This window comes from Mustela nigripes, chromosome 12 (genome assembly GCF_022355385.1).
Source record: "Mustela nigripes isolate SB6536 chromosome 12, MUSNIG.SB6536, whole genome shotgun sequence".
Classification (NCBI taxonomy): Eukaryota; Metazoa; Chordata; class Mammalia; order Carnivora; family Mustelidae; genus Mustela; species Mustela nigripes.
This window is the reverse complement of record NC_081568.1, coordinates 117302142-117326586: the sequence shown is the minus strand read 5'-3', so window position 1 is coordinate 117326586 and position 24445 is coordinate 117302142. Positions and strand designations below refer to the sequence as shown.

The following is a 24445-nucleotide window of genomic DNA, read 5'->3' as shown; positions in this document are numbered from 1 at the left end:
ATATCTAGTAACTTAACCATTTCTTTTAGGTTTCCATTCGTTGGCATGTAATTGTTCATATTAGTCTCTTAGGATCCTTTACACTTCTGTGGTTTCAGGTTTATCATATCCTCTCTTTCAGTTCTGATTTTATTTGAATCTTTTTTTCTCGGCAAGTCTCTATCTAAAGGTTTGCCATTTACTCATTTTTTTCCTACGAATCAGCTCTGAACTTTATTATTCTGTTCCTTCTATAACTTTGGGTTTTGTTTATTGTTCCTTTTTTAGTTCTTTGAAATAAAAAGTTAGGTTGACTTTTTTTTCATCGAGGTAGGCATTTATTAGTATAAAGTTACCTTATAGAACTGCTTTGGTTGTACTCCATACATATTGGTAAGTTGTATTTCTGTTTTCATTTTTCTCAAGGTATTCTTTTATTTCTTCATTAATGCATTGGTTTTAGTAGCATGTTATTCAGTCTCCCCAGACTAGTGCATTTTCCAGTTTTCTTCTTGTAATTGATTTCTAGATTCCTTCCATTGTGTTGAAAAGATGTAGGATATGATTTCAGTCTTCTTTATTGAGACCTATTTTGTGGCTTCACATATGAGCTGTCCTAGAGAATGCTTTTGTTTTTGTTTTAAAGATTTTATTTATTTGACAGAGAGAGAGAGAGAGATCACAAGTGGGCAGAGCAGCAGGCAGAGATAGAGGGGGAAGCAGGTTACCTGTTGAGCAGAGAGCCCCATGCAGGGCTTGATCCCAGGACCCTGAGATCATGACTTCAGCTAAAGGCAGAGGCTTAACCCACTGAGCCACCCAGGTGCCCCTGTCCTAGAGAATGTTCTATGTGCACTTGGGAAAGAATTTATAGTCTCCTGCTTTTGGATAGAATGTTCTATCAATGTCTGTTAGGTCCATATGGTCTAACATGTCATTTAAGGCTGATGTTTCCTTATTGGTTTTCTGCCTTGATGATCTAGGTGGTGATGTGAAGTTTTAAAGTACTCTAGTATTATATTGCTATTTCTCCCTTTGTGTCTTTTAATATTTCAGGTGTTCCTGTGTTGGCTGTATAAATATTATAAAATATTACATCCTTTTGCTGGGTTGGCCCCTTTATCATTATGTAATACCTTTCTTAGTCTCTTATTACAGTTTTTGTTTGTCCAATGTAAGCATAGCTACCTACTCAAGCTTGCTTTTAGTTTTCATATGCATGGAGTAGGTTTTTCCATTCCTTCACTTTCAGTCTGTGTGTCTTTGCATCTGAAGTGCATCTCTTCTAGACAGTATAGACAGACAGGTGGATAGGTCTTGCTTTTTTATACATTCAGCCATCTGATACTTTTGACTAGAGAATCTATCTTATTTAAACTAATTACTGATAGGTAGGTACCTATTGGCATTTTGTTAATGTTTTCTGTTTTGTAGTTCCTGTGTTCCTTTCTTCTTTTGTGATTTGATGACTTTCCTCGCTGGTGTGCTTTGACTGCTTTATTATCTTTTGTGTATCTAGATTAGGTTTTTGCCTTGCAGTTACCAGGAGGCTTACATATTAGAACTTGTAATAGTCCATTTTAAGTTGTTAACAATGTAACTCTGGTTGTGTTCTAAAGCTCTACATTTTAACTCTTCACCCCCCATATTCTGTTTTTGAGGTTACATTTAACATATTTTAATCTTATGAATTCCTTAACTAATTACTGTAGTAATTAGTAGTTATATTTGGGGGGCTCCTCATGAGTATCTACGTTCTTTTCAAGGAGATGCCAGTGTGGTGTAACGATGGTATCCCACAGCATACATTTCCCCAGAGCACTTTCCTATGCCTCTAAATGTGTGCCAGACTTGAAGCTTGCCATGCAGGCTTGAAGCTCCAGGACAATCTAATAGGTCTCTTTCACAGACTGTGGATGTGTTTTAGCCTAATGTCTGTGCAGTGCCCTGGGGGTGGCAGCCTTCCAAAAACTCTCTCTGTAACTGTTATCAGTCGTGTGGGACCCAGAAATACAAGAGCTCGGAGATCAAGGGCTACTCCCTCAGTGGCAGCTATAAAAACCAGGGCACCAGGGATATGTAAAACCTCCCCTCTGAGAGAGACTGCTGTTCCAGAGCATGGCATAGAGCCTGCTCACCAAGGTTTCTGGAGAAGTCTACAGTCAGCCCTTACATGTGTGTTTAATTAGAAGCCTGCCCCTTAGGCAGGAACTGGGATGGTAAGCTTAGGGGTTTGTGACAAAGGCTGAGCATCTGAGTCTGTTGCCTCTAGCTATGTCCTCAGGGTTGTGGCTGTTTAAAAACTCTTTTTGCTTTGGTTACAGTCCTGTGGGACCTGTGAGCATAACCACGTTAGCCACCACAGCCAGGTGATACACCGGTGTCCCCCAGCAGCAGCTACAAAAGTCAGGGGTATCAAATAAGGACAGAAGCTCCATACTGGGAGATATTTAAAAGCTATAGTGAGGCAGAGAGTGCAAAGACTGCATCTAGCGGACTCTGTTCTCTGAGAAGCCTATAAACTCTTAAAATGTGCCAGACCAGAGGGTTAAGCAGCAGCTCAAAGCTCCTCCATAAGCAAATCGGCTTCTTTCTCAGAAAGAGTGGGGGTGTCTAACAGTCTGCTATCTGTACAGTGTCCTGGGGATGACAGTCTGCCAAGAATGGTCTGAGTGTTAGAGTCCCACACAACTCAGGAATGGAAGCAGCCCTGGCCTGCTGAGCCCAGCAATCAAGGGGTGTCCCTTTGCTGGCAGCCACAAAAACCAAAGCACTAGATGTACGTAAAAGCTCCCCTCCAGAAAAAGTTGGTGCTCTGAAGCATGGCAGAAGGACAGCATGAAGCTGGTGCCTGCCAGCTGGAGGGTAAAAATGGCACCCACCAGCTTTACAAGGCAGATAGAGGGAGCAGAGTATCCCAGTAGGCCCCGGCCCCTCCAGCTGAAGCTTTAAGGGTATATGAAAGAGATTCATTTGCTAAAGTCTGGGTGCTTTTCTAATGGCTGCTTCTGTGCTGTACTCTCGGGAAAGTGAGTCTTCACTTGAGCCCTCTGAGCCATGTTTCAGTTCACTACAGCTCTTTATGTCATGATTTTCAAAGCCAGCTCACCTCTCAGGTGCAGGACTTAAAAGCTGGGATGCCTAATGGAGGGTATAACCTGCTGCTCTTCAGAAAGAAGCTCCGTGTTTGTGAGTTACATTGTAATCGTGGGTTGCCTTTGCTGGGGTAGGATTTATAATGAGCTTTTGTCACAGCCTCTCCTACTCACTTCCATTGGCCTTTTGCTTGTTTCTCTGATGTGAAGTCACTCAGCCAGTTTTCAAGTCTGTCTCAGAGGGAATTGTTCCATAGGTAGCTGCAGATTTGGTGTATACATGGGAGGAGGTGAGCTCAAGATCTTCCTACCTTGCCCTGTTGAGCCACCTCCTAGATGTAAAACCAGACATAAAATTGGGGTACCATACACATGTCAAGTCTCCCCTCGGGGAGATGCTGACCATCTGTGGAATGTGGCACAGGGAGCATGTGGAGATAGCATCCACCAGCTGGAGCAAGGCAGAGGGAAAGTGCAGAGATGGCACCCCAGTCTCTGGCTCCAGAGAGTACCCCGGCAGTCCCTTGTAGGTATGTCTAACCAGCGGCCCACCCCTCAGGCTAATGTTCCAAGACAAGCAAATGAGTCTCTCCTGAAGTCCCGGTAACCCTCAATTAACTGTTTCTATGTTGGGTCCTGGGGTGACGCCAAGCACACAAGTCCTTTAAGAACCATTTTTCAGATCACCATATCCTTGCGGGTCTCGTGGACCTGAGCCCCATTGCTTTTCAAAGGTGGATATTTTGGAGAGTCCCCTCATAGGTGCATGTGTTAAAAGCTGGGGCTGCCTGATGTGGGGCTCAAACCCTTCACTCAAGAAGCTTCAGCTTTTGAGTTCCCTCCGGACCCTGGTTGCCACACAGGGAGTAAGGGTGATGCTGAGTTTAGGTCCCAGCCTCTCCTACCTGCTTCAGAGTGAGACTTCCCTGAGCACCAGATATGTGGGAGGAGAGTTCAGGATCCTCTTGCGTCACCATCTTTAAAGCTGTTTTTTTTGTTTGTTTGTTTTTCTTTAAAGGTGGTAGTAAACTCTTTCTCACTTCAGGTCATTAAAAAAACAAAAATACCCCACAAGGACAGCTGTCTTCTAAACATTCGGTTTGCATAACATTAACACCTCCCCCCACTCCAAAAAACCAGAACCCGTTTCTCTTTTGAAAAAGAGAAAACCAGTAAGTCAGACTTTTTGCCTTGAGAAGTTTCATCACAGATGAAATACTAAAGCAAGTCTTCTAAGTAATATGACACTGAGTGGCAAAGCCAGACACAACCTTGTATGTACATCCTTGCCAGGTTTGTTTGTATGTGCATCCAAGCCTTTCCTATGGGAAGCACCACTGAAGTACAGAGAGAAAGCTAGAGCTGCCCTTGAGTTGGGATGGAGTAAGGAAGGGGACAAAGGAAAGGAGAGAGAGAAACACAGGAAAGGGGAGAGGGAGGAAACAGAGGGTATTGGTTCATTCAGTGGAGACTGAAGAGCAGCCTAATCTAGATCTTCGAATCACTGCAACATATGGAAATATATGTGATTTTTGTAATTCCTAACTCTGGAGTTTCAATAATGTTTTGACCGATCACTTTTTCAGGCATCAATAAATTTACAAAAAAGCTTCGGAGTCCATATGCAATTGATAACAATGAACTACTTGACTTCCTTTCCAGAGTCCCTTCAGATGTACAAGTGGTATGTAGGTTTCACTATTACTCTTATTTAACATAGGATGGAATTGGGTTTTCACTTTTTATCCTTTTAATTTCAAAGGTTTTAGAAGAGACAGTTAAAGTTAAAAAGTTAAGCTACTTAAAGTTTAAAGCCGTAGCAGATTTTGCCTTTCAGGCATTTAGCCCACTTGGGGTGTTACCCAAGAAGAACTTTTATAAAGCATGGGGAATGGAGAATGAAAGAGGGTTGCATCAAGAACCTACCAGAGCTCATAGGGGCAATTTTCCTCCAAGGGAGGTTCACCTGATTTGTGAAGGGAAGACATCATTACCTGATGAGAGGAAAGGGGAATATAGATGATGAAAGCAAAAGGTGCCAGTGAACATCTGAAAAACAAACAAACAAACAAACAAACAAAGAAACACTTCTTAGCATAATTTGCAAGAAATAAGTGAATTTTAAAAATGCAGCTTTTGGAGACCGTTAGGGGTGGAGAGTAACTGCATTTTCAAGATTGGGGCACATCTCAGTCTTTCAAAATTCTTTGAGGTTAACTACTTTTGCCCACTAGTCATCAGCCATTCTCTTTATAAATGAGCAATATTTTTATCAAAATCTTGACACTATGTTGGAGCAATACCTTTCTTCCTTTGTTTCAGCTGAATTTTTGATTTGGTATCCAACGTGAGAATAGGCTGGAGGGAGATTAAGCCTAAACTAAACAAACAGTAAATTGCAAAGAACCATTATTCAGCCTTTCAAAATTAAGATGGTTTTGCTTTTAATCTAATGTGTTACTGACCGTGAAGAGGCAGCCTATTACCAATGTTCACAGCAGTGCTCTCACGTAATTTCTGGCAGGATTTCCCTGCTCTATCATTCTATTGTTTTCTGCATCCCAGCTGCAGATCCCATAGACCTTCCAGGGTTGAGTGCTCTTCCCACCCCTGCCTCCAAGCAGTCTCTCATTCCTTTGCTTTTCCTTCCTTTGCCAGAAAGTGACCACCTGACCAGTCTTTCTCTGAACTCTGTTTAAACAGGTGCAATACCAAGAACTGAAACCAGATCCTTCTCACAGTCCATGTAAAAGGAAGAAAAACAATCTTGGCTAGCCAGCTCCCAGCACTAAGGAGCCCAGCATCTGTTTGGGAAGATAAAAGAAAAAGCCTTCAGCCTCAGCAGCATTTCCTTTCTTCCTGCTTTTTATTTATTTTGCCTTTTTATCATGATCGAGAGAGTTTGTAAATAGTGTACAAAGGCATATGTCTTTGAAAATATACTTCCATTGTACAGACTCAATTTGATAAAGGTTTAGCTGTTGCTGTGTGAAAGCCTTGTTGGCTGCGGATAATATTATAACACACTGGAACAACAAACAGAAGAATGGTAACACTGGGAGATATGTACTTCTCTAATTACGAATAGAAGCACTAGAATATTACATTAAATGCTCAGCTGTGCTCTGATTAAATCTACATAAAATGTAAATGTCAATTTGATTTTTAAAGTTTTTTTTTATGTAACTATTTTTTATCTGAAAAGTAATCCATTACAGTTTTCTATGTTTTATACATTTCAAAAGGGAAGGGGGAATCCCAAAATCTGAATTATGGAACAGATGCATTTCAATTTAACATAGATGCTGACTTCAGATTCTGACTTTCATTCCTGTGCAAATTACTGAGATATGACTCGGCTTATTTTAAGCTAATGAGTGAAGGTACATTCACTCTGTCAGGATAATCTTCCACACTCTACAAAGAAAACTTTCAAACCTTCTATCATTCCATCTAAAACCTTAAAATCTCCACAGGATTACACATAAATACTGCCAAGTTTATAAATGATTGCCTATCTGAATTTTTATACCTACCACTTCTTTAATTTGTACCGAGTTAGCAAGTTAGCAACCCCGTTCAGTTGTCAAGAATACTAGCAAACTAAATCCGTGTTGCTTTTGGTGTCTCTGTGCATCTAAAAATACTTAATACTCAAGTGTTATCACATACACAAAAAAGTATCTTCTTTCTCATAGATTATTGAAATGCTTTAATGCATAGTATGATTTTTGTTAGTGTGAATTTTAATGTAAAGAATGCTAGTGTGCTAAGTGATATGCCAGTGTTTCATTACATTCATTTATAGAAAAACTAATCATTCTTGATAAAATGAATGCATGAAACCTAATTTGCTTAAAAAAAAAAAAAAAAAAAAAAAAACCAAAAACCAAAAAACAGAAAACTGCTTATGGGGAGGGGAGAGTTTGCCTTTAAAAAAATGTTTCACTACTTACCAGAGAATCTATACTTAAAAATTGCATTCCCAAGACTTATGGTAGTTTTTGTACCTGGCTCCCTGATAAATCAAGGGAGTATACCTCTGGAGAGAGAAATAATTTGGTAAGAATGTTTTACTTCCCTGACTGGGTAGGGGATTAAGCTTGGCTGAAAATGCTGTAGAAAATGTTTTGCACTACTTTATTAATAGACTGGGAAGGGGTGAAGGGGGGGGTTATGATGGAAAAACATAGAAAAGCCAGAAGCCAGAAATATATATTTCACTCTAAAGGAAGAGACTTTAAAAATAAATTTAATCTCATCAAAGCTAATTTTTAAAGTATTTTTATTTTAAAGCAACGTTGTTAAATACTATTTCTTATGATAGAACTATTTTGATCTGTTTATACACTATGCTTGAAAGAGAATGTCAATTAAATTCCCTTTCTACAGAAAGGGTTTGACCTCAATATGCTCTATTTAGCTCACCGTGTTTATAATGACATGCTTCTATCTGCATACCATCACTGTTTGTGGCTTAGACATAATACTTCATGAAGCTGATGTTACCAGAGAAAGTTTATTGATGGGATAATTTGTTTGAAATACCTTTTGATTATACCTTGTGTGAGATTTACGTTCCGTGCTGACAGTGTCTACTCAAATGTCTACAAGCCTGATATTGTACAACCTCAGATCTACCTAGTGCATAGTAACCATTAACAGATGCCTAATTTTTGTTTCATTCTACCAACTTTCAGATGTTAAATTCAGTGGTAATGTTGACTCTACATTCACTGCATTAAATAAAAAAAAATCTTTTCTAAGTATAATTAGTACTCCTTTCTTTTCCTTTCCTTTATTTGGGGGGGGTGGTTTGAGAGAGACTTGCTGGAGGATTGTTTGTATATTCTTATAAATGATACTTGAGAGATTAGGTTTGGTTTGGACAAAAAAAAAGCCTTTTCTGAAACCTTGACTATCATATGAAAGGGACTACTTTCGAAGGAGTGAGCATGCAATGATGTTGATAGAAGATTAAGAACTATCTTGAGGCATGATATAATATTCAGAGGAATCCTTGCTGTTTTAAAAACTATATTCACAGGCTGAAAAGAAGAAACCGTCTAATAAAATTTTAACTCTTTTCCCTTTTCACAAAGGTATAGTTTTGCCTTTTGAAAGCTGTTTACCTTGATTTAGTTTTCAACGATTTTCCATTTAAATATTTTAAGAGATCTTTATGAGATTCGATGTCACTCCAAATAGGTGTGAGACTGCTAAATCTGGTAATGTTGTCAACTATTAAATATATTCCTCATTGTCTTTCAGTGAGTAAATTCACTAAAGGTCATTATTAATTGTGGTAATTCTTAAGAAAGGCATATTTTAAACTTTTCATTTACCAAAAAAACACATAATACTTGCTCATTTTGGTACTGTTCCACAGATTCAAGCTGACAGATGCTATATGGATTTCAAATTATATATGAACCATACTAAATACTAGGATAATCTGAACTGAAAGATTAAAAAAAGAAAAAAATTAAGTGCTCTCCATGTCTTAAGTAAGGCTTGAACTCCCAACGCTAGGATCAAGAGTCTCATGCTCCACCGAATGAGCCAGCCAGGACCCCCAAACTGAAAGACTTGTTTTAAAATGACTTTGCTTTGTGACACATTTATTGAATACCTATTACTATTATAAGACTTGCCCTGTCACAGGCAGTGATTCAACTAGTGACAGTATATTAAAATCAAATTTGGAGCTAAAGTATAGTAACAAAATTTAATCAATAGGTTTTTGAAAGTATCTTTTATAGAATTTTATTCTATTTTTTCTGAGTAGCTCAATTTATTAAATTTATAATTTAAAAATTTTTTATTTTATTTTTTTTTTTTTAAGATTTTTTATTTATTTATTTGACAGAGAGAGATCACAAGTAGGCAGAGAGGTAGGCAGAGAGAGAGAGGAGGAAGCAGGCTCCCTGCTGAGCAGAGAGCCCGATGTGGGGCTCGATCCCATGACCCTGAGATCATGACCTGAGCCGAAGGCAGCGGCTTAACCCACTGAGCCACCCAGGCGCCCCAAAAATTTTTTAAATTTAAATTCAATTAGCCAACATATAGTAGTACATCATTAGTTTTTGATGTAGTATTCATTGATTCATTGGCTGCGTATAAGCCAGTGTTCATCACATCACATGCCCTCCTTAATACCCACCCACCTCCCCTCTGCAACTGTTTCCCAGAGTCAAGAGTAGGCTCTCTACACTATTTAAGAATTTTATTCTATATATAAAAGTGAAAAAAAATTCGGTAGTAAGCTCTCTTATTCAGGGACCATGGGAACTTTTTTTTTCCCACTTTGATCTTAATATCCAAATGCCCGTAATGCTGTAAGTGATCTAATTTTGTGTTAACTAGTCTTATTCGGAGGCTTTAATTTCAGTTTATGCACTACGTGGTACATTAAATGTACCTCAATATTTCTGAGTTTTGTACTCATCATCAAAAGCAAATAAAAAAGCTGTACTATCAGGCAATTGATGTTCCAGAAAATCAAGTAAAGAGATCGACCATTAAACTTCTTGCAAAAGCTTCAGGTATTGTTAAAGGAATGCTTATTTAAATTCTGGGATTTTAAATGTCGAGTGTGAGTATGTGTATGTGTACAGATGCCAATTCATTTGTTTGATTAGAGTATCCAGAATCAGCCTTTTCTAACTGTTCAGTCAAGTATGAATTAAAACCACATAAAAAATGTAATGAATACTTACAACAGTGTCATTCCTTGCAATTATACTTCCCTTCCCTGGGATGACTGGTGTAACTCACTGAAAGAAAAAACATAAAACCTTTTTTGGGGTGAAAATGTTAGATCTTATGCCTTAGTTTCTATGTTTGTACAGTGGCAGTCACATCGTAGAATTTATATCAGCTGAGTCTAGAGATTTAAGAAACACTAAACAAAATGTCTCATTATATAAGAATCCTATGCAAAAAACTCCCCAAACAGTAAATGTACAAAGTGGTCACATGCCGCCAAAGCTAACACCACTGTGAAAGGTTTGCTGGAAGGTAATGATTATGCAAACACTTTCCCTAGGGGATTTGTGCTAAGAACCAAAAGAAGTGTAACAAATACATAAATGGTCTCAAATGAGTTTTAATTTATTGAGATCTTCCTTTTTTCACATTCTAAATTAATAACAAAGAAGTGCTCCCTCAAATGCACAAGCTGTATTTTTGTAGACAGGTTTTTTTTTTTTTTTTTTTTAATATGATGCTTGTGTCTCCACACGTTACTGAACAATTATAAAACTCCATTAAAAAAAAAAAAACAGAGGCACTGCTGTTTCTAGGGAATTAATAGCATGATTATATTAAGCTGAAAGCTTTATTTGTATTAAAAACAGAAATAGGTAAGTAGCTTTGCCAAAGTTTTCTCAGTCTATAGCAAAAGTAAACATGCAACATAATTCTCCCATGTTGAAGATTTTCCTGTGCTCCTTCAAGAGAAAAGGAGCGACCAACCTGAGTCAGTGAAGAAACCTGCAAAGCACATCTTCTCAGGAGGAAGAGATCCTAAGACCTGGCTTGTTACTGCTACTGTGGCAAGACAGCAGGATAGGCTCAGTTCCAGTTCCTATCAAAGACAAGCTTCACAATGGCACAAGGCAACATTTTATTTTGCTGGAATTCAAATAGTAAAAAGTTTAGGGGAAACGCCGACTGCATAAAGAAAGGAGCACACTTGGCCCCAACCACTCTTACCAGCTCTTGATCACAGGAGACCCACCTGCGACAAGTCAACAGTAATTAGAGAGGCAGCTGGGCTACAGAAGGGAGCTGAGAGGAAGGGTACCACTTCTTGGCTTTATTAGAAACCTTACAACTCAAGTTGACATAATTCCCTCAAAACATCCCTCCTTTGTATAGCAATGATGATGACAATTATAAGCCCAAATCTGTGTATAAACTATAATAGTGAAATCATGGAAAATAGTTTACTTCTGTCAAGAACTAATAAACTCTTGAAAAACTCTGATCAAGACTTAAGTGTCTATTATCTATTATACAGAGGGATAATGTATGTGTTTCTGTTGACTTATGTAACACGGGAGGCAACTAACTCAAGTTCTGACTGGATCTTACACAATGGTATTCTTACCCCTTACCTTTGATCTGGAACTCTTACACAGCAGATTCTGTTAACATACAGAACTAGCAAATTTACAGCAGGGTCTTTGAAGCACCTGGGAACCACTGGGAAAAGTCAAATACTTCTTATGTTTGAAAAACTACTTTTAAAATAGATCAATGTGGTGGTCCGTTTTATTTGTTTGAAGTTGAACATTACTTTAAAAATTTCCCTGTAGGATTAGAAAAAAAAAAATGCATCTTCGGATATAATAGAGAAAACCTTTTTTGGGGGGGGGTCAACACAAAACATCTGGCACTTGATAACCAGGAGTCAGGCACACCAACTCTCCTGGGGTGGGGTAGCAGGTACACACCATTCTTGTGGCACTATGATGTTAATGCAGAGAACACAGAAGTACCTGATACTCCATGATCTCCCATAACTGTGACAACCCCCCAAGAAGCAGGTGAGAAATCCTCCCCCCTCAGACACATTAATGTGATATACCCTAGTGTACTGTAGTTACATTACTGGTATCCAATGAGTTTATATAAAATCATTGTTAAAATATTCTATTTCAATTATACTCCTTAAAACAATACCTTAAAAGAAACCATTTTCCTGGCCTTCACAGAAGAGGTGCCAAATAATATGCTCTGGAGAACAATGGCAAAGACACTTTAACTCAGAATTCTCTCAGTGAACAACCAACTGCCTGTATCTGCCATAGTGCTGCAAATAATAAAATCAATAGTAAAAAAGGGAATTTTTCCCAAACCCCCTCCCCCAGCAACCTGGTGATTCACAGACCTGTACCCCTGGGGATAAAAATATATGTTTATAAAAAATAAAAAATAAAAATTATATTATCTAAAAAAAAAAAAAAAAGGAATTTTTTCCAGGTCTGTGATGATTTAAGAAAAAAACTTTTGGTAACACAGAAGCAACCTCTCTTCAAATAGATTCAAATGTAGCCTTCATTCAATCTGAGTGTTCTCCCTGCATTTTGGTGTCGAATCTGAAAAAAAAAAAAAATCAGACAAATTCTTTAGGTTCTACGAATACTTCTGAAATGAGAAAAGGCCAAGAGTGAAGCTATGTTTTCATGACTCCCCATGATAATTACATGGAGGAAGTTTCATCTTTGGTAATTGAAGAATCTTCCTAGAGGAATGACCCCAACACGGTTACACACTAGTTGGAAAGCGGTTAAAAAGAGGACTGAAGCAGCCTGCCAGTAAAAGGATGGGCCAGATTCACTCTTAAAGGAGGGGGCATATAGTGCAGGTATATATTTTTTTTAGAGATCCGCATTAGATGGTACTGTGTTTAATTACAACCTTCCCTGAAGAAAAATGGCATATTTTAAAATGTACTTTACATTTTAAAAGTCCAGTTATATGTCAGTTTAAATAAGAGCTTTAGAAAATTTTCAAGACTTGATTCGCATTTATCTTAAGAGCACTACTTTCAAAAATAAGAGTTACTGGCATTATAAATAAAAATCATGTTACAGAAAAACTTGGAGAAGTGACTCTTCAAAATTCTATCATAAATACATCACTATTAGCAATGTATTTACCTGTAATTTTTTCCACCATGTAATTATATTTGAAGTAAGTTTTAATTACATCCCATTTTTTAAAAAAGAACTAAAATTAGTCAAGAAAAATAGCTTTGGGAAACCCACTCTAACCACTTTTTATAAATGGCTCTTCACTTCTTAAGCCCATTTCCTCCAATAACATGACTTTGTATGAACTTACACATTATTTGAAAGGACGAGTAAGGGAACTAAAGTCACGGGGAAGGAAACTAGATTTGCTTAACCTTGAGGAAAGGACTGAATACTGCTGGTCCGATAGTTTATTTCTGAAAATACCAGTAAAACCGCTATTTTTATTCTTCTTTTTGATTGAGTTTCAACTAAAAAACCTTCCATAAAACAATTATCTCAACCATTTGGTTTATTGAACATTATACAAAACTTTCAAAAAGTTTATTTGTGAGAGTAGAGAAGCTGCCTATATGCCTTTTGTCTGATTTGTATACTTTCATTAACTTTTTTCAATCAATCTATTAATAACCTCTTGATTTTTTAGACTAGAATGACTCCTAACCATTTTCCCCCTCAGCCCTTTGCCCAGTTTTCAACTTTGTAATTCTGCTTGTAAGGTTTCATTTTAATTATACTGAGTATTATTTATTGCTCTGTAATTTCATCTCTATGTAGGAAAAACAAAAAACAATGCGAAACAGAAATGCATCTTTGGGATGAAGTCAGATACCAAAGATACATATTCGCTAAAACAAAAAGAAAAAACTATTATAAATCAAACCATTCTGATCATTAGAAAAATTTATCAGCATCATGACATAAACCATTGCTGACCTAACCTTTGAGAAGTACTGACAACAAACTAAGTTCTTTTTATCTGTCACCACTTTAAGATTAATGATTTTTTCAACATGACTATTTCGAGGACAGAAAAATGGAGAATCATTGGAATTTTAGTTCATCTACTATTAAGATAAATGATAGTATAATAGGTGTAAATTCAAAGTTGGATTCCAGATTTTCTGTTCAGTGAAACTTAACCTACTGGAATTGCTAAGCAAATTTTTAAAAAACTTCCTTTCTTCAGTAGAACTAAATCCTATGTTCCAAAGAGTAGTTAGCCATTCTCTATTAATGTTTAACACCCACTACGCATAAATTTTCATTTGCTCCAATTCAGCTGCTTTTGAGAGGAAGATCAGATTAACCAAATCTGGGTTTACTATTCTAAAAAGATTTGGGGACCATAATTAAAGTAAAAATTGGTGGAAATACTTGTTTCAATTCTAACTGAAGAAGGCTAATTGTAAATGCTTGAATAAGGAACTTTTATTTTTTGGTCTATGTTAAGGGCAATATTATATATTACAAATTACATATATAAATAATACTATATACTTGTTTTATTAGAAGTATTGTTTTTATAACAACAAAACAATGTTGTTTTGTTGTTTAAAATTCTTTCAAAAGCAATTTGTTGGTTACTTTACTGATTTAATACTATTGGATCTTAATTCAGGAAGTGGTCTAAAAAAATCCAGAGAAGTTCACAATATTTGCTTTAAAAAGAAAAACATAAATATATATCTAACAGTACAAAGATAGTATTATGAAAAAAAAAATCACTTCTATCTAGTACTAGGAGTTATAGTTTAGGTTTTTCTTTTTTTAACACAGTTTAAATGAATTCATAACAAAAACTACATATCTATACTTATAAAAAGGCTTATAGTAATGAATTCAAATATGTAAGATACTGGAAAATACTCATATATCAAATATACAAATTATCATTTTGCTTATCACACAAAGTACTCCCAAATAGCCAACTCCCCTAAAAGTGAATCATTTGGATTTGTGATTGGAAAATGTTAAGAAGCCTCTTTTTCAAGTAATTTAATCTATTTCCCCCTAACAATTCACATAAATTCATGTTTATAAGTCTTTGTTGCTTGAGGCTTTCATAAACTGGAAAGCACTATATGAAACCTAGCATTTATTAAGAGGAAATACTTTTTAAAAAATCTAGTGATCGATGATGTTAAAATTATCTTTTATTTCATCTGAAAAGGTCTGCTTTTTGTAAAATTTGCAATACCTTGAAAGATATAGGCTTTGGAACCAAGCAAAAACAATACCACAACATTTTCTCATTAAGTTAGCCCAGTAACTTCTAATTCTGTATCAGAGGAAATAATTGTCAGAATATATCCTCCTCCCACAATTCCTTCCAACCTACAAGGTGAATTTTTTGATAACATAATTTGATTTACAGGAAAGAGTTAACCATTCCATGTTTCCATGGAACTGATGTCTGCAGTTTTGACAACACCAGGCACAGACTAATTCCAATAATGCCATTGCTGACCTTTCTAACTCAATCCACATTTGTTATAAAAACAATTATCATTCAGAACTTTGCAAGCTCCACGTCAGCAGGAGGTGCGATTGGTGTGGAAGCTACGTGATAAATGCCTGAGGGAAAGAGTGCCTCATGTCACTCAAAGATGACCCCTTCCTACTGCTTCAGGAGCAACAGTGACAGGCTCTCATCAAGTTCATAACTGGAAAGGTGTGTAAAGGCATATGGATTGCACATTCCAGCAACAGTGTTTTCATGTGAAGGTATTCATTTAACTCTCTGTAACAGCATAGACAAAAATGGCAAATGCTTCCTGGCATTTATATAAAGTATCCTAGCATTAAGGCATTTGTATCTACCTGGGAATGCTATTAGTTTGCAAAGACGGCAAACCCTGTATTCTATTCTCTCTGAAACACAATTGCGAAAATCATAAAGATCAAAGAAGTAAACTATTAGATCTGTTTAATATTCACATTTAAAAACTAAAACAGAAAACCAATTATTACTATAAATTTTAGAAACACATAAAACTGAATTTTTTTTCAATAGCCTATACAGAGGAAAAAGTAACAATATTTCGATCTAATTTACCTTCCTAGACTGTAAGCTTTCCCTTTTATCGTTATCAGCCTGTCAGCACACCACCTGGAATATAGTAGGAGTTCAAGAAACAATAAAAACACTGATTTCACATTTTATTTATACAAGGAAGAATGTTTTCCTGGTCATCTTGGTATTAAGGAAATGACAGAAAATGTATATAAATGGGCCACTTTATTCTCCATAGGAAAGCTAATATCAAGCTAGAAAACTCTTAACTTTGAAAAGACCCTTCCTAAGGAGCTGCCAGTAAAAATTCTAAAATCTTTTATATTCCCAATATTTCTACGGATTACATATGTGGAAAGCTGCATCTTAACAGCTCAGAAATCTTATTCCAGCCTTTATTTACATTTGTAATAAAGGCCTTGCTGGGCTTTTTAAAAAAGCCAGATCTATTGAACTACAGATATGAAATCTAGCAAAATACAAGAAAGAATAGCATAACTCAGTCTTGCGTTCAGTTGCTGGAACTCTGAGCCGTTTACAACTAAAAGCCAGGACTCAAAAAGCCTATGAATTTTATTTATTAATATTTCCATTTCCCCTACCTCTAAGCAATCTGAAGCAATTATTATATTTTCTAAAATAAAACTTAGGCAATACTATTAGAAAAAAGAAGTTTCTCACTGAAGGTTTAAATTTCATATACATTTGTTTAAATTCATGGACGTATATTGCTATTGTTAACTAGGACACAGAACAGAGTAATCTGCTTGCTAAGTGGCACTTTTGAATAAATGCAGAACTACAATGACAACTTACTAAAATAGGCAGGGACCTCAATGGCATTTTTTAGTGTTTAATACTTCTTACTTTTAGGGTTTCACATTTGAAGGCTAACTAGAAACAATTAATATTTCTTACAGTGTGTATAAAAACTTAGTAGGAAAATAAAAAAGTGTTTAATACTTCTCTGATACTCATGAGTTGTAGAAGTTGGCAGATAGAACAGTTATGAAACATTAATTCTAATTGCAACTAGATGAATATTCCTTAAGAACATTTAATTTAGAAAACTACTTTTCTTAGCAGTGCAAAACCCTAACTCATGCTGTTGGTTATTTTATTAACTTGGAATTATTGCCAACAGAAGCAATTACTCTCTTGCTTAAATAATTTGTTATAACTAAAAAAAGGAGGTAAGAATTCGAAAAGAAGCAACATTTATTAAGTGCTACTAAGGTGACAGGCTAAGAAGTCTGGCACAGATAATACCTGGTGTTATTTCCATTTGACAAGTAAGAAAGCAGAAGCTCAGAAACGAACCTGTCTTATAATTTAGTTAATCAGAAGTTAGACACAACTGTGCCGGTTAGATGTCAAAACTATGTTTTTAAGTTTGTATTAGTTAACCTAGTAAACGTTATTCTCAATGCCTTCACAAGTGAAGTAAAGGGGCTATTGTTCAGAATAAAAATGTTCTCATTCATCATGTTGGGAAACACTTTACTGACTCTTTCTGAGCATTTTAAAGTTCCTTAGATAGTTTCTGCTACATCATGGTTTCTCTGATACTCTTTAGGATTAAGTATGTATTACCGAGACTTTTAGGGTTTCACATTTGAAGGCTAACTAGAAACAATTAATATTTCTTACAGTGTGTATAAAAACTTAGTAGGAAAATAAAAAAACTTTGATTTTTATTCAGCGCTGATATACTAATGTAGCAGTTTTCAGTTTAGATTATAACGCAGTAATAAAACACTCAGAATTTGTATCTTGTTAAAAGATCTATTTCCAAGATAAAACTAAAGTGTGCTTCTTTAGCAGATTAATTGCTGTGAGATCATCACTTTAGTTACATAAAAGCTAAATGGAAGTTTTAATGATTCTTTTCCAGCTGTACCACAATGTAACTTATTCCCACTAGGAAAGCAACTCTAATTTCAAAAGTGGTTATTATCCATACCCTTTCTTTTAGTTTTACTATAAACTACTGTTAGGGAAAAAACCTGCAAATTGAAACGTAAATTCATACTACACATTAAGATTTTAGATAATCTCAAATCTATTACTTAGTTACCACTTATATCTTAATATTTGGCAAAACTTACCATGTAGCAGTATGTTTTTGCTTACAGAACAGTGGTTACATGGAATAGAAATAAACTTTGTACATGAACTGTTAAAGTAGATCAAGGGATCAAACTGTCAAACTTGGCACATTCACTGCCTTTAAAAACCAAGAGAGTGTTATTATTGTAAATTTTAGAAATGTTTATTTTACAAACACACAAAACTAAAATAAGTATTTTAGTCCAACAGCCTACAGAGAATAAACGGGAGCTACATGCGTATAGTTGCACATTTGCATTAATATCCTTGCCATGATTCTAAGACCTTAAATCCCTGGAAGAGAAGACAGAACATTTTGATATCAAAAAATATTTAAATTAAGATGTTTTACAGGTACAACATAAATAAATATCACTTTCAGATCAAGAAATAATAAAGATTAAGGAAAGCAGTGCATACCAAATGAAACTCTTTTTACTTTTGAGTCAAATTCTACAACATGGAAAAAGACAGAAGCCTACATTATAGGTTTGCAGAAGTTCTTTAAGTGCTTTTGAAAGTTAGCAAAGCTACAAATTCTGTCAATAAATAAATTAATATTTGTTTATAAGCTATGAAGTGTATAAGAAAAGACAAAGCAAGCTAAGTATGTTAGAAAGTTGACTCATATTTTTTGGCACCATCATGAAAACTCTGTGACTGAACGGCACATCATTTCCAATGTCACCAATAAGGCTTCAGTGTGCACTCCAGGACACACTTTTAAATTATCAGGCAGTTCCTTCAGAATATTTGGGAGCATCTGCAATGTCTTTATATTTCTGGCATACAAATCCAATAACCAGTCAGTATGAGCACTGGTGGTTTCTTTATAATTCTTACAAGCCACAAGCAGCTCATTTAGGTGAGTTAACCCTTTGAAAGCTAAGAGGAACTCCGAAGATAAATCAAAAATTGAACAAAAATTTAGCAACATTCTACTAAGTAAAAATGAGCCAAATTCAAGTTGCTGGTGGTAAAAATGTTTTTCTGCTTGGGCATGAAAGTTCTCCACTGTATCTTCTATTTTTGTAATAGCAAATAGTTCTTCTTTGATTTGAGATGATACCACATAATCCAAGGGCAATTCTCCCTTAGAGTTCCTCTGCTGTAAAAGCACTGGGCCTGTGAAAAAGAAAATGCACAATGTCAAAACATTTTTATTTTGGCAGCTGAACAGTTGTTTTCTCTATTTCTCCAAAGCACCCAGGTCTCTGTTTACAATCATATTTTGTACAAATTCATGTTGACAAAATTAACTGGCCATACATATTGACTGCCTAATAAAGGTACACCTAAAACCCCAGAATTCTAGTCAATGCCTAATTAGGTTTGCCTAAAAACACAAGCCTTAGTTCAATGAATACTGTAATTACAAATTTTAAAAAAGTATATCAAACTTCATAAATTGTCATGCGGAAATAAGAATTTCAGTGTTCCCAGAAGATATTAACAAAATATGTTCTTCCTCATTATGTATACAAGTCTTAAATGTATCTTATTATTTCACCAAGGGGAAAGAAGTACTACCTCCTTCCATTGCTAACAGGTGACTACAACAGAACAGAGTATAAAACCATGCACAGACACAGATCACACTCTTCATTAACCTTCGCTTATGTTCAATTTTTAGTATATGTAACTGATTTACAAAAAATTAAATGTTACCTGCTCTGAGTCAAAAGTTAGATTTCATCTTTCTGTCCTAGCTAAACCTAATTTATATACAGAGCAAACACTGAAGAGTTTATCCCCTAGGTAGTAAAGGATAATATGGGAGGGGCAAAACAACAATGACTCAGTATGTTAGTACTCTGTCAAGTCCTGTCATTATTTATGTACTCTGCCATAAAGATGTTATAAAAGATCTAAGATCTTTTGTACTAGAAGACATAATCAGAAGATCCTACTATACAACATAAGAGATACCGTCTGAAAACACATCATAGGTGCAAAAATTCCTAATGATGAAGCTGATGCAACATATGTAAAGGCCTAGTTTATAAAATATATTTAATATAAAAAGGTCAATGACTGATAATATGTAATTTAATTTTATGGGAAAAAATAAAATTCTAAAACTAGGTCTCTTTTCATTATATTTCAAAAAGTTGTACCAAGTGACTCCTCTTACAAAAACAAACAAACAAAAAAAAACAAATTATAGACAAGATACTGAAAGTAAACAAAAGTTTTAGAGACATAAATAACCTTCCGAATCACTTCTTTCAAGACTAACTCACAAATAAGAATGATATAGTTACTATAATAATGCTGTTAAATGTTAAATGATTTGATAGGTCCAAACAGAATATGACTAAGGCAAAGCTTAAGCTGTACAGTTGCCAAAGGACCTCTAAATTCAACTGCAAGTAGGTTTCTTCTTTTACGACAATGAATAGTACGTGGGTGAGTACTCACCCACGTACTGTTCTTCAACAAGAGCCCTGGAAAATTCACTTTGGTCAGTATAATCCCACTCTCTAAAGAGTTGGACTTAATACAGCAATGTCTCTTATACTGCTTAGATCATTTGAAGCAAGGCCAAATATAGGCTTCAAATGTCACTACATGACTGAGTAGAAAAAACACAGGAGACAGAATGTTATGGTTTAGTAAACATATAATATGAAAAAAAGTAGAAGAACTGAAAAATATATTGATTATGAAATGGTGTCAGGAAAACAGACACACTAAGGCCTTTAGGGGGCAGGAGAAGACTATAAATAACCAAAATGCTTCTGCTACCAAGCTATACAACCTTTCACATATGTATCTACATGGGGGGGTGGGGGAGGGCTAAAGAAAATTTGCATTTTATTTTCATGCAGAATGAAACAGCTTTAATTACAGGAGAAAATAATTTTAAATTTCCAGTTAAAATCAGGACAAATAAAAGTAACAGGAAATATACACAAATTTTTATTTCTGCGTTATAAACTAGTCATCACTTTCCCTTTGTTTCTCTTCTAAAACACAAATCAGTTATCAGCAAAATTTAACATAAAATTTATATTATTCAGTTCACATGTAAGAAGAATGTCACTGAAGAGGGGAGTAGGGTTGCTTTCTAAAATAACGAGATCAAAAATCAGAAAAAGCAGCAGAGAAATATTAAGTTCAAGTTATCTCCATCACAAAACCCCTGCACAACAGTTACCACCATTTGAAAAAAATCTTTCCACTATAACTTGATTGACTGCAAAACGTGAATGGAGATATTCTAGGATATCTTTCTTTTTGTAGTCTATAAAGAAATGACTCATTTAAAAAAAAAAGGATTAATCGAGTTAACAGTTACATAGAAGAAATGAAACAAGAATGGAAAACCCAAGTAACCACAATGGAACACCTACATTCATTTATTAATAAGCTTTCAGAAATGGCTGGTTCACAAAAACATTACACACTTTAAGAGGATTAATATTTAAAACCAACCCACTCAATTCAAAATACACTCTCATACACAAACCTAAATAGGCTTTATAATTAATGAAAATGAATAAATAAATATTTACATATTATGGAAAGGTATCCCTATTAAATAAAATGCTTTCATTCTAGGAGACTTTCATCTTTTTCACTAATATGGAATAAGGGCGTTTTTCCTTACAGACCTTAAACATAAAATGCTATCTACCTCTGAGGGAATTCATCAAAAAACTGGATAATTTATCAAAACCGGTTTAGCATAAATGCACTCACCCCCATGCTGTAGTAGCAGCTTGCCAATTTCTACATGTCCGTTTGACAGTGCATCATGCAAAGGAGTCACCCCGTCCACTTGAGTGAGCAGATCTACCTCTGGACAACGTTGCAAAATTTCCTGGACACACACTGTGTTGCCATAGTTACAGGCTTCATGCAAAGGCGTCCAGCCAGCATTGTCTAAATTAGAAATCAAGCAAGTTTTAAAATAGCAAAAGTAGGACTTCTGGCAGTAAAGTACTGATATTCTACTTCCTTTATCAGTGTGACTTTCTAGGTGCTTCATATAGAAATAGCATGTTCTGATAGAAATGCCTAAGGTCATATTTCTAATCGTAAGAAAAATAAATTAAAACAATTTTAAAATAATGATTTTGAGATCCATCAAAAATGGACAAAAAATGTTTCTGTGCTATTAGTTACAAGTCAATATATGATGATTTCCTGGTTTTGTAACTGGTAATATTTTAAAGATATGTTAGGTAAATATACTTAAATGATTTTTCTTAATGTTGACATAACACTAATACCACAAACACTAAGACACTGGATCAGACTACAAAAATACAGAACTTACCTTTAACATTGATGTCTATTCCTGGCAAAGAGAGAAGAAGAATCAATTTCTCCACTTGGTTATTTATGCAAGCTCTATGGAGGGCTGTTTCTCCTGCCATAAAAAATTAATAGATTATTCCAGAGAAGACAAGATATCAACTAAAGAAAATAATCAAAGGGCATGAACTAGGAGATCTGGCCACAAGCCAGAAAATTATTTATTGAGTTTTCCTTTTGACTGGTTTAAACATCTCTTACATTAAAAAAAAAAAAAAAAAAAGAAAAAAGAAAAAGAGGGGGAGGGATACCCACCAATCCATAGAGCTTCTGTTCTATCAGCAATTCAGCAATGAAATTCTACTGCAAAAGGTTTAATACAGGCATTGTCTCCCCCTAGTTCAAGGTTTAAAGCTTCAATCCGGCTATAAAAGCCCCAAATGATCAGAGAACACCAAAAATACTGGGTTTTGAAGCAATAAAAGTTTAGAGTGCAATTGCCCTCTCTTAAATTTATTCATGAACCTACGTTAAATGTATGGCTCTTTTTTATACAGCATTTATAGCTTAATTCAAATGAATGTTTCTGGCTAAGCACGAGTGCCTCTACACACTCAAGTATAATTCAGAACTTCAAATCCATTAACAGATGGTTTGCTGCTTCTCAATAGGCTGTCTGGCTTGGCTACAGCAGCACAGAGAAGGAGAAATGGGGGAATCTTAATATAAACACACACACACACACACACACACACACACGGGGGAAAAATGTAGTACCATTTAAAGCTGAATAAGAGTGACAAATGAAATGGTAAAGTTTTTTCTAGGAGGGATGCAATTAGTGCCTGTTGGCTAAAAGAGTCTATATCCATCTCTGTTGTAACCAAGATTAATAAGATGTAAGTGATAATTTGATGTAAAGGGAATTTAAAAAACCTTACAATAAGCAATTGCTTGGAAAACAAATGAAATACTGAATCAAACCCTTTCTTGCTATAACATACTAAGTAGCACATTTTTACAGTGTTCAATTTTATAGATTATCTTTGTAACTTCTACCAAAACATTTCTTTTACATGCAGGGAAAGGCTTTTGAAGTTTTTTCTCTACTGTTTCTCAGTTCTCTTCCTCCCTCCCAGTTCCCTCTGCTGTTCAGACTAAAGTCATTCATATTCATTTTACTTTCTGACACAATAAACAAAGAAAAAGGACACTGTTCATGTAGTTAATACCAGAGTTCCACTTTAATACATTTTTCACATTTTGAGCTAAACGGGCAGCTATTGCAAATTCATCAAATGCAATTATGAACTTTTATCATGTGGAGAGATTATAGGAGCCTCACTCCTTCTGTTTACATTGGTGTCCTAATGATAATTTGTATATTAAAAGTGCAATACAGCTCATTAACAAGAGACTCCGCAACTTCCTTTGGTCAGGTATAGACTTGTGGAAGGTAACTTCTATTTGTGAATTAAGAAGTTAAGAAGCAAAAGAGGCACGAAGTGAATTATTACTGCACTATTCTTGTTACTCCATCCTTTAGGTACTTAGGTTCCAGTATAGTTAGAACCAAAAGCCAAACACATTTCATAGTCTGGGCTCAATGCCTGGGAGAAAAGAGTCCATATGCTTAACACAGCTATGTAACATAGCCTACTCCTCATGCTTTGTTCACAAAATGTCTAGGACTGAAAGAGATGAAGACTGAATTATACTTTCAAATCAAAAGACTCTAATCCCAAGCTGCACAGGTTGAGGTGGAATAGAAAAGTAAGGCGGGCAAGTCTGGAATGAGCTCAATATGAGCTAGTATCTGGAGAGGAGGGGGATAAAGAAAGGGGGGAAATGTTCTATTACACTGAATATTAAATAATCATATTCTCTGCGTACATGACAGTTCAAAAAAAAAAAAAACCCTAATATACCACTGAAGAAGGTATTTTCTGGAACTAGTCAAGTTCAAGGATTCATTGGGGCCAGTGTGTAAAACTTGCAAATATTGACCACAACCATGAGAAGTTCTTAGCATAAATTAACTTAGATACTTGCAATACCTTTCAGATTAGTCTTGTGAAAATTCATCTTTGTAACTAAAGAGGGACAATTCTCCTTGGAACATGATAATTCTCCTTCTGACTTCTTTTTCAATCTTTTTAACGATGAACATTTAGCAAGGTTCAGCTCTCTGAAAATAAAGTAAGAAAAAAATGAAAGCTTGTTTTTCACCAAGGCATGGCAGTGTACATTACATAGTGAGTACTTTTTAAAATCTAGCCTCCTGTTCATTTAAACCCCCTTATTCACTCAAATCTTTACTGCTTACTTTTTATATTTATTCCAAATGTGCTGACACAAATTTTTATGCATTCATTTTTATTAACCTTGTACCCCCAATTGCTCACTGAAAAGTTTATGAATATGGAATGTCATGCAGAGGA

The 24445-nt window shown here is 35.4% G+C and overlaps 2 protein-coding genes across 14 annotated transcripts in view; one reads left to right on the top strand and one right to left on the bottom strand.

The window, feature by feature from the left end:
• Positions 1–7846, top strand: part of MCTP1 (multiple C2 and transmembrane domain containing 1) — a 527358-nt gene extending 519512 nt beyond the window's left edge. For all 13 annotated transcript variants that reach the window (XM_059418251.1, XM_059418249.1, XM_059418246.1 and 10 more), the window contains 2 exons: positions 4661–4758; positions 5778–7846. In XM_059418251.1, coding sequence (XP_059274234.1) covers positions 4661–4758; positions 5778–5849 — 170 coding nt within the window. In that variant the 3' untranslated portion in view covers positions 5850–7846. The remainder of the gene's footprint in view (positions 1–4660; positions 4759–5777) is intronic.
• Positions 7847–17877: 10031 nt separating this feature from the next.
• SLF1 (SMC5-SMC6 complex localization factor 1) overlaps positions 17878–24445 on the bottom strand; it is an 80871-nt gene continuing 74303 nt past the window's right edge. The window contains exons 18-21 of the mRNA XM_059416667.1: positions 24062–24192; positions 22027–22119; positions 21447–21629; positions 17878–18866 (exon numbers count right to left, since the gene is read on the bottom strand). Coding sequence (XP_059272650.1) covers positions 18385–18866; positions 21447–21629; positions 22027–22119; positions 24062–24192 — 889 coding nt within the window. The 3' untranslated portion in view covers positions 17878–18384. The remainder of the gene's footprint in view (positions 18867–21446; positions 21630–22026; positions 22120–24061; positions 24193–24445) is intronic.